At 49.4% G+C, this 14,716-nt stretch overlaps 2 protein-coding genes across 6 annotated transcripts; both read right to left on the reverse strand.

Moving 5' to 3' along the window:
- Positions 1 to 2,385: 2,385 nt before the first annotated feature.
- Positions 2,386 to 5,726, reverse strand: LOC125168540 (granzyme H-like). Of its 4 annotated transcripts, none has more exons than XM_047863657.1 (5): positions 5,447 to 5,717; positions 4,214 to 4,400; positions 3,547 to 3,682; positions 3,086 to 3,343; positions 2,386 to 2,657 (listed from the first exon to the last, which is right to left on the reverse strand). In XM_047863657.1, the coding sequence occupies exons 1-5, from the start codon at positions 5,499 to 5,501 to the stop codon at positions 2,502 to 2,504; spliced, it is 792 nt and encodes a 263-aa protein (XP_047719613.1). In that variant the 5' UTR covers positions 5,502 to 5,717; the 3' UTR covers positions 2,386 to 2,501. The 4 variants fall into 4 exon arrangements, with proteins under 4 accessions (XP_047719613.1, XP_047719615.1, XP_047719614.1 ...); XM_047863659.1 differs by having other exon boundaries at positions 4,214 to 4,374; positions 5,447 to 5,714; XM_047863658.1 differs by having other exon boundaries at positions 4,214 to 4,361; positions 5,447 to 5,713.
- Positions 5,727 to 6,724: 998 nt separating this feature from the next.
- LOC125168539 (mast cell protease 1A-like) lies at positions 6,725 to 10,196 on the reverse strand. 2 transcript variants are annotated; one of them, XM_047863654.1, is made up of 5 exons: positions 10,077 to 10,196; positions 8,790 to 8,940; positions 8,425 to 8,560; positions 7,967 to 8,230; positions 6,725 to 7,609 (listed from the first exon to the last, which is right to left on the reverse strand). In XM_047863654.1, the coding sequence occupies exons 1-5, from the start codon at positions 10,129 to 10,131 to the stop codon at positions 7,337 to 7,339; spliced, it is 879 nt and encodes a 292-aa protein (XP_047719610.1). In that variant the 5' UTR covers positions 10,132 to 10,196; the 3' UTR covers positions 6,725 to 7,336. The 2 variants fall into 2 exon arrangements, with proteins under 2 accessions (XP_047719610.1, XP_047719612.1); XM_047863656.1 differs by lacking the exon at positions 7,967 to 8,230.
- Between the last annotated feature and the right edge of the window lie 4,520 nt (positions 10,197 to 14,716).

Genomic DNA, 14,716 nt, shown 5'->3' on the forward strand with positions numbered 1-14,716 from the left:
ATGCATTCAGCTTTAATCTCACCTGTGCTATTGCTTTGTGCTGTGAGCTCCAGGGAAGACTTGGCAGACGGACATAGGGACAGTCTTGTGTGAAACATTGGCTTTTATTTGCTTTTCACTTTTTTTTCAGTGTACTGGATTTTGTTTTTCACATCTATGTGGTTTGTTTCCTTTTTAGTGAAGTTCTTTCTTTCTCTCTCTCTCTTTTTTTGAGAGAAAGAGAGAGAGAGTGCATGTGTGGGGGAGAGGGACAGATGAGAGAGAGAGAGAGAGAATCTTTTTTTAATTTTTATTAAAAAATTTTTTTTAACGTTTATTTATTTTTGAGACAGAGAGAGACAGAGCATGAATGGTGGAGGGTCAGAGAGAGAGGGAGACACAGAATCCGAAGCAGGCTCCAGGCTCTGAGCTGTCAGCACAGAGCCCGATGCGGGGCTTGAACTCACGGACTGCGAGATCATGACCTGAGCTGAAGTCGGACGCTTAACCGACTGAGCCACCCAGGCGCCCCGAGAGAGAGAGAGAGAGAGAGAGAGAGAGAGAGAGAGAGAGAGAGAAAGAGAGAGAGAGAGAGAGAGAAAGAGAGAGAGAGAGAGAATCTTAAGCAGGCTCCATGCCCAGTGCTGAACCCAACCCAGGGCCTTATCTCACCACCGAGAGATCGTGACTTGAGCCCAAATCAAGAGTCGGACACTTAACTGACTGAGCCACCCAGGTGCCCCAGTTCTTTCTCCTTTTGATATGGGTCCTACTTGATTCAGTGTTTGTCTAGTTGTTCAGCTATCGTGAATTTGTTCTGTCACATTCAACTCACTAGTTGTGGTGTTTGAAGGATATGGGACCCTAAAATAAGGTTATCTGGTCACAATGAACTATCTTCCACCTGAAATGTGGCATTTCATGGGTCTGTGGACTAAAGTTCATGTCTTCTACGTGTGAAATAAAAATAAGCCTGCCTCTTCTCCCTCTCTCCCTCCCTCACTTCTGGGCATGGCGTCTATCGTGCATAGATTACAAACCTGAGGACCTGTGAGTCTCCCACTTTCTTCCAACTTCACATTGCCCTTCTGGAACCAAACAAAGTCATGCCTGTGAAACTGTGATGTGCGATACAGATAAAGTTTAGGGATGTCAATTATTTTCAAGGCAAGTTTTCTTGGGGCACCTAGGTGGCTCAGCCGGTTGAATGTCAGGCTTCGGCTCAGGTCATGATCTCATGGTTCATGAGTTCAAGCCCCATATCGGACTCTGGGCTGATGGCACAGAGCCTGCTATGGATCCTCTGTCCCCCTATCTCTGCTCCTCGCCAGCTCATCTCTGTCTCTCAAAAGTAAAATAAACATTAAAAAAAAAAAAAAGAGAGAGAGAGAGACAAGCTTTCTTGTGGATTCTAAAAACAGATCCATTTATGCCAAACTGAACTGCTTGGTGGGAGGAGAGAAACCAGGGGAATTTAGGAGAAATGTCTTATCACTGTGTGTTTCCCAATGGCAGGAACAGAGCCCCTTATATGCTTGGCACAAAGAGATCAATTTTGATCTGGTGGATGGCAATGTGGTACTTTACAGTCCAGCAGCCTGGAGCCGTCTGCCTCACAAAGCTGCCATAACCCAGGGTACCAGCAGGGAGAGTCTGGGTCCTGAGACTAGGCCAGGCTTAAAGGGGCTGAACTACTGAGTGAATGACTCCATAGGCTATAGTAGCTAAGCTCCTGGGGGATGCTGGTTTGGACTGAGGGACTCAGCAGGTCCTACTCCTTGGGAGGTGGGTACTGGCTCCTCTGACAGGCATTGGGTGGGTTGGCAGCTCCAGGTGTGGCAGGATGGAAAACAGAGGCTGTTGTGGGATGGTCAGCCAGGGAGGAAGGTTAACTGAATTTAGTCCTGGGCCCTGGGCAGTGCAGAAAAGTGAAACCTGGGTGGGGCTGGGGCTGCATCTCAGCCTCCTAAGCTGCAGAAAGTCTTGGCTGCAGGAGAAACCTGCCCCCATTGCCCCAGAAAGACCCCCCCCTGGAAAAAGGAAATGGAATGCTTGTGGCATGGTCCCCTGGAGTTATTCCCTTTCTACTGACCAAATTGTGGGGTTGGTGATGGTGGTTGGCTTAGAGAAGTTATGGCATTTTTATGGCACAGAAAAGATAATTTTTGGGGAGAGAGGATTGTCCTTTTAGAATAGAGTTTAGGCTGAACCCTTGCAGAGGGCTAAGCCCCAAAGAGGTGTTATTGAGAAACTGATGAGAAACTATGCAGCAAAGGGTTTAGGGAGGACCAAGGGCTGGGGGAGATAGGAGAAAGCAAAACCTGGAATTGATAGCAGAAAACTTCCTGGGACAGTGTTGCTGCATATTGAAAGTGGTTCAGTGAATAAATAAGACCGCAGCCATACTCGCTCTAGAGATCTATTTATTATGACCCTGCAATGCCCACTCCCCATCCCCCGAGCCCCAAGGGGTTCTTGCCTCTGCCCCAGAAAAGGTGGCCAAGCACAGAGGACAATTAGCCTCACGCCTGCTGAGAGAAGTGCTTCATTATTCTCTTTATCCAGGGCAGGAAGTGTGAGACCTTGTCGAAGACCCCTGGAGGTGTCCCATTCCCGTTTCCATAAGAGAAAGTCCCTTGGGCCACGTTGTTACACACGAGGGGTCCCCCAGAGTCCCCCTGTGGGCAGAGAGAGGAAGGACTTGGCTGGTGACCGCACTCCTGGTGGTCCTGCCCTCCCCACTGCCCTGGGGCTGGGGGTCTGTGTCAGGGGGCTGCATGGGAGATTGGGCCCTGGGCAGACCTTGTCCCCTCTCTCGGTCCCTGCACTCCATCCAGGCACTGACTGTTCTTTCCAGCACCACCCAGGCCAAACATTTCTCTCCAAACCTCAGGGAAACACAGGTGACAAGGCTGCTGTGAGGAGACTAAGCCTTCTTCCCCCAACAGGGGACCACTGGAAGGGGTGGGGAACTGAAGACTGGATTTGTAGACCCAGCTGCCCAGGCTCTCAGGCTGAGTCATGAAGGCACAGCCACTCCCATACCCTGGACATCCCTAGGTTCCTCAGCCCTGGGGCCTGTCTAGGTAGATGCTGGAAGCCTGACCTTGAAGCTGGTCTTCATCTTCTTCGGGTCTCCTACACAGATCTGGGTGGCCCCCATGTAATAGCCACGGAAGCGGGATCTGCACTCCCGATCCTCCTGCACGATCAGCTCTACCTCCTGCAGAGTGGTTGCTAGAGTGCCCATGGCCATGCGTCCCCAGCCGGCCACACTGCACACCTGTCCTGGCCTCACCCGGTCCTTGCCTTTGGGCAGGCCCAGGGGCCTCACAGCTGCAGTCAGCTTGGCCTTTTTCACCAGCTGATGGAAAGAAACAAGAGGGGCCAGCTCAGTCAGTGGTCTCTGGGCCCAGGTACTCTATGCGGCTGCCCTGTCTTCCTTCTCCCCTGAGCCACTGAGACTGGTCAGGTGGCCAGGCCAGGTATGAAGGAGGGGACAGGTCCCAGTGGGAGAGGAGACAATGTGGACCCAGGAGAGCGAGGGCAGTGGGGAGGTCTCCTTACCTGCAGTAACATGATGTCGTTGGAGTAGTTCTTTGGATTATAGTCTGGGTGGGGGATGGCTCTTCTCACGGGGATGATCTGCTGGGTCTTCTCCTGCTTCTTGATGTTGTGGGCCCCCAGGGTGACGTTGATGGAGCTGTGCGGAGAGCAGAGCGGGCAAGGGGGTGTGGGGTCACAGGACACAGCTCTGCCCAGGAACCAGGAAGGGCAGGTGACAACCGGGGTGGGCAGGACTGGAGCCGAGGGGCACATAGAGGTGACAGATGGCTCCGGGATTCTCTTTTTTTCAATGACACTGAGGGTAGGAGCTCTGGGAGCTCTCTTTTGCTCTCAAGTAATATCATAAAATTACTGTGAGTTTGCATTTTGGTGCTAGGGCATGCTTCTGTCCTCCACTGCTGCTTTATTTGCCTGGTGTGGTCCATCTCTTCTCCACTGTGCCACTTACTCTCACATCTGATCCACCGACTCCAAAGCTCACCTGTCCTATGTGTCAGCCTTAGCCCCAGCCACACTCTCAGCCACACTCTCAGCCCCAGCCACACTCTCAGCTGGCTCCTTTGATGAGCTCTCATAGGCTTGAGTGACCAGGAGCCTCGGATGGCCCCCTGGGCTTCAGCCCTGGGGAGGAAGGACAGGGGTCCCCCTAGGGGTCTTTGCCCCTCACCTTCCCAAGCAGTGAGCAGCCGTCAGAACAAAGTCCTCGTTCACAAGGGCACCGCCGCACCTCTTCTTGCTGTTCCCGACGAGAAACTGAACAAATACCATGTAGGGCCGAGAGTGGGGCTTGGCCTCATGGCCCCCGATGATCTCCTCTGAAAGAAAAGGCTGGTGGATGGGGTGACTGGGGGCAGCTGTGGTCAGGAGGGAAAGAGTAAGAAGGCGGTGACTGATGGTCTTCTCAGGTTCTCCTTGTAGCCAGAGGACCTTTCCTGAACCTCATGCCTCAGAACCCCCCTGAGAAGGGACAGTGCTTGTTCTCCACATCCTATTTCAGACAAGTGTGTGGGGGAGGTAAGATCTACCTTCAAGATGGTAGAATCTCAGAGGATCGTGGACAGGACTCCCCTGATGCCTTCTTTCTCAGTGAGTCCCCCCGGGCCCGTCTGAGCCTCTGCTAACATCCTGATGGGTGCCATTTTCTAATAAGCTACCTATGGCCTTAGGGAGTTGGATTCTCTAATATCCTCATGTTCCAGGGCCTCGCACATCCTAAGGTGTCAGTAGACGTTTTTAAGTTGCATGAATGCACAGCTTTCAATTAGCATTTGGCTGAGGTTGGATGGAGAGATAGGGCTGATGGGATTCAAGGCCGCAGGAATCAGGGAGGATATCGGCAAAGACAGTGGAGCAGCCGAGGGCCTAGGAAGGCAGGGGTGGGTGGCACTGACAATGGGTTACACGGGCCTGGGACTGAGGTTGGGGTACAGTCATCTAGCTGCTGCTGAGATCACCCTCTGTGGGCAGGATGGAGCACATGGAGAGCACTGAGAAATTTAATTGGCTTTTAAAGCTGAGTCCAGGGACAACACCCTCTACTGCAGCTGGTTGGTCTGAGCTTACCTTTCCTGGGTTGGAGCGAGCAATTTCAATGCCTGTCTTTTGTAGTTTCATATCTCCTACCAAATGTCTTTCTACAAACAACCCACTTTCCAAGCCATAAGAGAGAGGCTAACCCCTACCAAACCTTCTAGGGAGTACCCTTCCTGCTGGCCATCCTTGTTGAGTGTGTCTGTCGAGCATCAGACCTATCAGTCTTGGTTTGAGATAGGAGCTGGGGCTCAGAAAATTCCTGGGCTCAAAGGAGGACAATCCAGGGCCGCACTGGGCAGAAGGGTCAGGACTTACAGGGGGCTTTGTGGGATGGGCTCAGGCCTCTGGAATGGGGCTGGTCACTCACCTGTCCTGGCCTCAAGGGGCAGCAGAAGGGCCAGCAAAAGCAGAAGTGGTTGCATCTTCCCTGAAGTTCTGCCCAGGTCAGAGCAGCCTGTCTTTCTTCCTTCCAGAAGTGAAGCCCCGAGGGGAATGAAGGACAGGTGGCTCACTGACCGTCTAGGCCTCCTCGACTTGTGTTCCTGTAGAGCTGGGCGTCGTCATACAAAGTGGTTTTCTTGGGCTGGGTGACAACGGTACTGCCTCCACACTTGCACTCCCACTGCTGAGTCACGAGGTGAACGTGAGAAGAAATAACAAGAAAGTGACGGCTGGGACTGCAGCCCGCAGAAGGGCTGGTACCTCAGAAGCCACTCGGTGACTAAATCGAGACAAAAATGTCTTTATTTCTCGGCTCTTGGCTCTTTTTCCATTCTGAGGAAACCGTGAATAATAACTGAGCTAGCTGGGTGTGGGGACATGAGAGGCATGGCTCCTGAGCTTGAGATGCTGATGGTCACCAGGGGCAGACCAAGAATCTGCGCTGAGTGTACCTTTCCTCTCAGTCTAAGCATACTCATCAATGGCAGACATTCAGCAAACCGCTTCTTTTCAGGCTGCCTTCACTTAGGTGGGGGTTTTATTTTATTTTTTTGTTACTGTTTGCTTAAATGTTAATTTCTTTTGAGAGGGAGAGAGAATGAGTGGAGGAGGGGCAGAGAGTGAGGGGGAGAAAGAGAGAGAGAGAGAGAGAGAGAGAGAGAGAGAGAGAGAGAGAGATCCAGGCAGGCTTTGGGCTGTCAGCAAGGATCAGGACTGTGAGATCCTGACCTGAGCCGTAATGAAGGGTCAGATGCTTAACCACCTGAGCCACCCAGGTACCCCTGAGGTGGGTGTTTTTAATTTTTTTTTATGTTTATTTATTTTTGATGGAGAGAGACAGAGCCTGAGTGGGGAAGGGGCAGATAGAGAGGGAGACACATTATCCACAGCAGGCTGTCAGCACAGAGCCTGATGTGGGGCTCAAACTCATGAGCAATGATATCATGACCTGAGCCCAAGTCGCCCACTTAACTGACTGAGCCACCCAGGAGCCCCTAAGGTGGGTGTTTTTATATAAGAGACTTAGTGATGGTTGAAAAATGGGAGAAAAAATTTACTCGATAAGCTGTAAGCTATAGGACACCTTTGAAATAATAGGATACCTTTGAAACACAACTTTTTATTATAATTTTCCTTTGGAGACACACTCACACGTACACACACACACACACGCATGCACGCATGCACACACATGCGAATCAGTGTGAGGTGGGAAGAGGCTGGATTAGACCAAGATGGAAGAGCACCTGAAGGTCATTCAAGCCCATGGAAGATGGGTTGCAGCACACCAGAGGGTGCGACCATGGCAAGGCTGTGACAGGCACTCGGGCTAGGCTGGGAGTACCGAAGGGTCCTCTTGAAACTTCTCAGGCTCCAAGCTGCCACCCTGATTTGGGGAGGAAGTGCTGCATGGGGAGAGCTACAGCTCTCCAGAATCTTCTCGCCCATTTCTCTTAGGGTGGAGAAGTGGCCCCCTATCTCAGAGCTTCTGAGGTGGTCCTCCTTCCAAATGGATTTCTTTATGTTGCCATATTGAGGTAGGATGGGGTGGGAGTGTAGGTGTGGGAGGAGGTAGAGGGCAATATGGATGAGACAGAAGGGTGCTCTAGAAGAGGGTCATTTTTCCTGGGACAGTGTCTCCCTTTTCCCGATGGAGCTAACAGTCAGCCTGGCAGGGGGCTGTGGCGCTGGGAGGTGTATTTGGAAGGAGCCGGGTCTCAGTGCAGCAAAACTTTTTATTCTAGAGAATGTGAACCAATGGTCGCCATAACGAATGAATGTTGTTTTGGTGAATAAGGGAGGAATCTAATTTCCACTAGAGATGGAAGTTTATTAAGTCCCTGGCGGCCTCCTCTCCACCCCCTTTGCCCAGTGCAGTTCTGGCCTCTGCCCCAGAGAAGGTGGTTGCACTGATCCTGGAGGCGTCTGAGTCTGGTCCCAGTGGGCTGAAGTGTCTCATTATTTTTTCTATCCAGTGCATAAAGCCTGAAATCCTGGTGTAGACAAGTGGAGGTGTCCCACAGTGTTTTACACAGGAGACAATGCCCTGGGCCACGTTGTTGCACACAAGGGGGCCTCCGGAGTCTCCCTGTAGGCAGAGGGAGGAAAGGCTGAGCCAACCCTTCTTTGGTCCTGCCTCCCTGCTGTCCCTGGGGATAGGTGGTCTCTGTTAGGGGGCTGTGGGTGAGATCAGGGCCAGGGTAGGCCTGTGGCCTCACCTGGTCCTGGGGTTCCAGCCTGGTCCTTACACTCCCTTCCCTCTTCTCCCTCAGAAAACCTCTGCCCATAAGGAGCTGTGGGACAGTCTCTCACCCCTGCTACAGACACAGGGCCAGAGATGGGTTTGGATGGAAAGGCTGAAGACAGGGATATGGCTAGTTCTCACTGCCTCTTCTCAAAGCACGGCTGTCCCAGGGCTGGGCATGGACAGTACTGGGGATCTCACCTGAAGGGCAGACTTCTTCCTTCTTGGGTTCCCCACACACATCTGGGTGGCGGGGTTATACAGGTGATTGTAGTGTGACATGCATTGCTCATCCTTCTGGATTTCAAGCTCTACCTCATGCAGTTTCTCTGCCCCAGAGGAGCTGTCCATTCTGAATTGTCCCCAGCCGGCCACACTGCACACCATCCCTGGCCTCACCCTCACGTTCCTTTTGGGCAGCTTGATGGGCCTCACGCTGGCATCCAGGCGGGCCTTTTTTGACAGCTGAGTGCCAGAGGAAAGGCATTGTAATCTACCGATAGTCACAAAGAGCCCCGGGACAGTCATGGCATTGCCATCTTCACAGCCCCGGGTCAAGTGGAAGGTCATACTGGGAAGGAGGGAGAAGAATGAGGTCCCAGGGAATGCAAAGCCCCCAGGAATAAAGTGCACAAGAACCAGTGGAGCGAGGGCCCTACCTGCAGTAACATGATGTCATTGAGGAAGGTTTCAGAAGTGTAGCCTGAGGGGCGGATGATATCTCTCACGGGGATGCTCTGCTGGGTCCTCTCCTTCTTCTTGATGTTGTGGGCCCCCAGCGTCACAGTCATGAGGCTGCACACAGAGCAGGGTGGGGGGTGGGGTGACAGGAGGTACAGCCTCAAAGCCGTGGAAGGAACAGGACAGGACAGGAATTGGAGAGTAATTATAGGCAATGGGGCCCTGGGGCTGAGCATCTCTGTGCCCTCTGCTTCTTGGCAGCCCAGGCTGGGCGGAAGTTAACTTCACAGTTAACACCTGAGAGGTGTCACAGAAGGGCGGGGTTCCAGGTGTCCCTTCTTACCTTCCCCAGCAGTGAGCTGCTGTTAGCACAAAGTCCTCACGTACAAGGAAACCCCCGCACTGTTTCCAGGTTTTGTCTGGTTTGTAGATCCGGAGAAATGCCATGTAGGGACGAGAATGAGGGTTGGCTTCATGGCCCCCGATTATTTTCCCTGAAAGAAAAATTCTACCCTGCCTGCTGTGCTCATGAAACCAAAGGCTGGATGCAGAGAAACTGCGGCAGGTGGGAGTCGGGGTGGTGGAGAGCGCAGTCCCTAGTAGCCAGCAGCAACCCAGAAGGCTTCCTTGGGCAGCCTTCCTGGCTTGCTACATGACCCGTGAGACTCACATCTTCCCTCTGACAAAGAGCAGAGGAGCCCTTGTTCCTTATTTCCTGCTGCAGACACATAGGGTGGCAGACAGAATTTGCATTTGGAGCAAGCAGTGAAATCCCCATGGATCCTGGAAAATCCTTTCCCTGAATGTACCTACGTCCTCTCTCCCCTTTTGTTTCCCAGACCTTAATGAACTGCTCCTCGTTTGTCATGTTTGGAACGTGAGCTCAAAATGCTCATGTTGTATTGTGGGTTGCGTTTGATCTTTGCCAGAGCCCTGCACGTAGTAGGTGCTCAGTAAATGTCTTGGCCGCCTGAAACAATGGTTCTCGATGAGCCTCTCGATGAGGGCTGGTCATGGTTCTAAGTAGCAGGGAATACGGGGCCTGCCAAAGCCATTGTGCCCGTTGTGACTGACAAATTACCAGAGGGAACTTGAAACAAAAATGGTCCAACGTAAGTGTTATGGGGACCAGGATGCCACCAACTGTGAGATCAACTGGGTCCTCGACTTCTTTCGTGGACAGCATAAGAATGCCAAAGCTTGGAGAAATGAGTGAAGGTTGAGGGTAGATTTTAACACCTTGGGTTAGAAAGTTAGCGGGCGTTACTTTGACTACAGAAGCCGGTCCCCTTCTCCAAGCTGCCCTTTCCTGAGGCATTACTCATTTCTCATTCCTACCTTCCAACCTTCTTTCAGATGCCTTCGTAAAAGAACCCAAATTCCAGATGACTAGGTTAGGACCTGGGAAGGGGATGGTACCCACGGGCCCTCCTGGGGATCAGCCCCCTGCCCTGCCATTCCTGCTGAGGGTTCATCCCGCTTCAGATCTGCCCATCTCTGAGTGAGGTGGGCAGATCTGATGCGGGATGAACACTCAGCAGGGCTTGGATGTGCCTGAGTGTAGCATGTAGGCAGGGCTGAGCCACGGTGGGATGGGGCTGGGCCTCTGCTGGTGGGGACAGTCACTCACCCACTTCAGCCTTGGAGGCCAGAAGAAAGGTCAGCAAGAGCAGGAGCGGCTGCATCTTCTCAAGAAGGCTGCCCAGGTCGGAGCTGCTGGTGCCTCGTCCTAGTGTCCTCTCCCTGGTGTTCTTCTCTGGTGTTGTGGTATTCATCACATAAGGCTCCTCCCTCTGAGTGCCTCCTACTGCTGTCTGATCAAGTCCTGGACTGAGTGAAATAACTTATCAGTCACCATATTGGTATCCGTAGCTCTTGACCACACCAGCTGAAAACAGGAACCACAGGCTAGAGATGGGGTGGTTAAAAATGTCCCATCAGAGAGCAGCAAGTCCCTGAGTTGCAGAAATCTGAGCTTCATGATGATAGATCCAAGATGTTTCCTCTTCCTTGGCTCTCTTTAGCCCGTCAGGACGATCTTTTACGGAGGCCCCTTTCGAGTGAGACTCAGGGGTATTGGGGGTGAGATTCTTTGCTTCTGGTGGAGGAGACAAAATCATCAGTGACCTGATAAGGATGATAAAGGCCATGGCTAGAGAGATGGACAGAATGAATGGTGTGGGAGTCATGTTGAAGAGGGCTTGGTCCAGTTACTAAAGAACTGAGTGGTTTATTATTTAAAAAAAAAAAATTTTTTTTTCAATGTTTATTTATTTGTGGGACAGAGAGAGACAGAGCATGAACAGGGGAGGGGCAGAGAAAGAGGGAGACACAGAATCGGAAACAGGCTCCAGGGTCTGAGCCATCAGCCCAGAGCCTGATGCGGGGCTCGAACTCACGGACCGCGAGATCGTGACCTGGCTGAAGTCGGAAGCTTAACCGACTGCGCCACCCAGGCACCCCAAGAACTGAGTGGTTTAAAACAACAGCAGTGACACCACCAACACGACCACAACCACCACCACCATTTATTTTTTCCATGAATCTGCAAGTTGGTCAGGGTTTAACATGGAGAGCTTCCCTTTGCTCCCCTTGGTGTCAGGAGAGGCTTGAAGGTTGGAGGCTGGGATCACCTGAAGGCTCAGTTACCAGTGCCAGTGGTTGGTGCTGGTTGTCTACTGGTATGTCAGCTCCTCTCCATGAGGTCCTCTCATGTCATCTTTGCATGGGCTTGTTTAGTCTTCCTTGCAACGTGATGGTTGGCTTTCCCAGAGGGAGGATGTCTCCCAAATCAAGCCAGGGAGAAGCTTTACCAGACTTCGAAGTCATATGGCATCCATTCTACTAAGTTCAGCTTCTTGGGGCAATCAAAAGCCTCCACCCATATTAAAAAGGAAGGGGCACAGAACCCACTTCTGAGGGGGAGGAGTGTTTCAGTCATGTCAGAAGAGCCTGCAGGATGGGGGACATACAATGTCAGTCATAGTAAAGGACAATCTGCCACACGACTTTAGGGGCAGGTGGAGTTGGTCAGAGGACTTGAAACCACTGATTGGTTTCAGGTTATAAGTCGAGGTTATAGCCTTTGGACAGATTGAGGCCTGCTCTGTTGAAACCAAGTGTATTGAGGATGGAAGAGAGTTGGGTCTCTGAAACGAATTCCTGATAGTGTGTGAAGTGGCAATGAGTGCCAGGGAGCTAGAACAGGATCCTCACAACACTGTCTGGAGACCTATATTCTCATATCCTTGTAGTATTTGCTCAATAAGTTCTTCTGATGGTCTCTCCATAATGGATAACAAGAAGGGAGTCATGGAATTGAAAATATTGTTGCTTCTAAACATGTTGATCCCAGTTCTCTTGAGAAGCAATGAAGTCAACAATGACTCTGGCTGGTGGGGAGCCAGAGTGAACCAAAAGATGGCTTTCAAGCCCCTGCGAGGTGGGGAAGGTGGTCACACCAGGCTTCCTATGCGGACACCCTCCCCCTTATCCCGCATGGGCTTGGACGCCCTGCACTGGGCAGTCCAGCTTGGGATGGCAGAATAAACGTGAGGTGAGGAGGGCAGCCCAGCTCGGAAAGTAGACGCCTAAGTGCTGTGAGGGGGACATTCACATCAGGGACTGGCCTAGTAGGTGGTATCAGAGCTCAAGGAGGCAGACAGGGGCCTCCACTGAGGGGGCAGTCTGGTGCAATTCATCAGAGCAGTTGGGTATAGTGAAGTTTGCATTGGCACGAAGGGGCTGCCTTTAAAAGAGAAACAGCATATGCCAAGGGCAAGGCTTTTTTTTTTTTAATTTGTGTAGCAAGGTGTATATTTTTTTGTCTATAATTTTACTTTCATCTTATCTATGCCTGTATATTTAAAATGTATCTCTTGTAACTAGTACAAAATTCGGTCTGGCATTTCTTAGCTAGACTAACAATCTCTGCCCTTTAATTAGAGTATTCAATCTCTTTTTATGTTTAATGGAGCTGCTGATAGGGTTGGTTGAAGAATATCTTATTGATACTGATTTGTATTGGTGTGACTTAGTCTTTGTTTTTTTGTTCTTCTTTTTCTGCCCTCTTTTGTTGTGTTCCATTTTGTCCTCTTTGTTGGCTTTTATTTATACCTGTATATTTTATCTTATTTACCCTAGGATTACAATACGACTCCTCACGTATCACAGTCTCTACTTTGAATTGATGTTATGCCACTGCACATAAGAACGATGTCTCTCCGTTTAACTGCCCTCCCACCATTTGAGTTATTTCTGTCATACATTTTACAATATGCCATAATTCCTAAAGCATTCTCGCCTAAAGTAATCAATAATCTTTAAAAGAAATTTACATAAAAGCTTTTATATTAAGTCACATTTCACACTTTTATTTCTCTTTTTCCCTTCCTGCTTTCAATGGGATCATTTCCCTTTAGCCTAAAGAACTTCTTTTAGTGTTCTTTGCAAAGCAGTTCTGATGGCAACAGTTCTCTTACCATTGTTTTCCTGAAAATGTCTTCATTTTGCCTTTACTTAATTTTTTAAAAAATTTTTAAAATTTAATTTATTTTTTTAATTTACATCCAAGTTAGTTAGCGTGTAGTGCAACAATGATTTCAGGAGTAGACTCTTTAATGCCCCTTACCCACTTAGTCCCTCCCCCCTCCCACAACCCCTCTAGCAACGCTCTGTTTGTTTTCCATATTTAAGACTCTCTCATGTTTTTTCCCACTCCCTGTTTTTATATTATTTTTGCTTCCCTTCCCTTATTTTCATCTGTTTTGTGTCTTAAAGTCCTCATATGAGTGAAGTCATATGATGTTCGTCTTTCTCTGACTGACTACTCTCGCTTGGCATAATACCCTCTAGTTCCATCCGTGTAGTTGCAAATGGCAAGATTTCATTCTTTTTGATTGCCGAGTAATACTCCGTTGTGTATATGTACCACATCTTCTTTTTTATTTTTTTTTTTTTGGTTTTCTTTTTTTTTTTTGCATTTATTTTATTTATTTATTTATTTTTTTAATGAAATTTATTGACAAATTGGTTTCCATACAACACCCAGTGCTCATCCCAAAAGGTGCCCTCCTCAATACCCATCACCCACCCTCTCCTCCCTCCCACCCCCCATCAACCCTCAGTTTGTTCTCAGTTTTTAACAGTCTCTTATGCTTTGGCTCTCTCCCACTCTAACCTCTTTTTTTTTTTTTTTTTCCTTCCCCTCCCCCATGGGTTCCTGTTCAGTTTCTCAGGATCCACATAAGAGTGAAACCATATGGTATCTGTCTTTCTCTGTATGGCTTATTTCACTTAGCATCACACTCTCCAGTTCCATCCACGTTGCTACAAAAGGCCATATTTCATTTTTTCTCATTGCCACGTAATATTCCATTGTGTATAGAAACCACAATTTCTTTATCCATTCATCAGTTGATGGACATTTAGGCTCTTTCCATAATTTGGCTATTGTTGAGAGTGCTGCTATGAACATTGGGGTACAAGTGGCCCTATGCATCAGTGCTCCTGTATCCCTTGGATAAATTCCTAGCAGTGCTATTGCTGGGTCATAGGGTAGGTCTATTTTTAATTTTTTGAGGAACCTCCACACTGCTTTCCAGAGCGGCTGCACCAATTTGCATTCCCACCAACAGTGCAAGAGGGTTCCCGTTTCTCCACATCCTCTCCAGCATCTATAGTCTCCTGATTTGTTCATTTTGGCCACTCTGACTGGCGTGAGGTGATACCTGAGTGTGGTTTTGATTTGTATTTCCCTGATAAGGAGCGATGCTGAACATCTTTTCATGTGCCTGTTGGCCATCCGGATGTCTTCTTTAGAGAAGTGTCTATTCATGTTTTCTGCCCATTTCTTCACTGGGTTATTTGTTTTTTGGGTGTGGAGTTTGGTGAGCTCTTTATAGATTTTGGATACTAGCCCTTTGTCTGATATGTCATTTGCGAATATCTTTTCCCATTCCGTTGGTTGCCTTTTAGTTTTGTTGGTTGTTTCCTTTGCTGTGCAGAAGCTTTTTATCTTCATAAGGTCCCAGTAATTCACTTTTGCTTTTAATTCCCTTGCCTTTGGGGATGTGTCGAGTAAGAGATTGCTACGGCTGAGGTCAGAGAGGTCTTTTCCTGCTTTCTCCTCTAAGGTTTTGATGGTTTCCTGTCTCACATTTAGGTCCTTTATCCATTTTGAGTTTATTTTTGTGAATGGTGTAAGAAAGTGGTCTAGTTTCAACCTTCTGCATGTTGCTGTCCAGTTCTCCCAGCACCATTTGTTAAAGA

This window comes from Prionailurus viverrinus, chromosome B3, assembly GCF_022837055.1.
Source record: "Prionailurus viverrinus isolate Anna chromosome B3, UM_Priviv_1.0, whole genome shotgun sequence".
Taxonomy (NCBI): domain Eukaryota; kingdom Metazoa; phylum Chordata; class Mammalia; order Carnivora; family Felidae; genus Prionailurus; species Prionailurus viverrinus.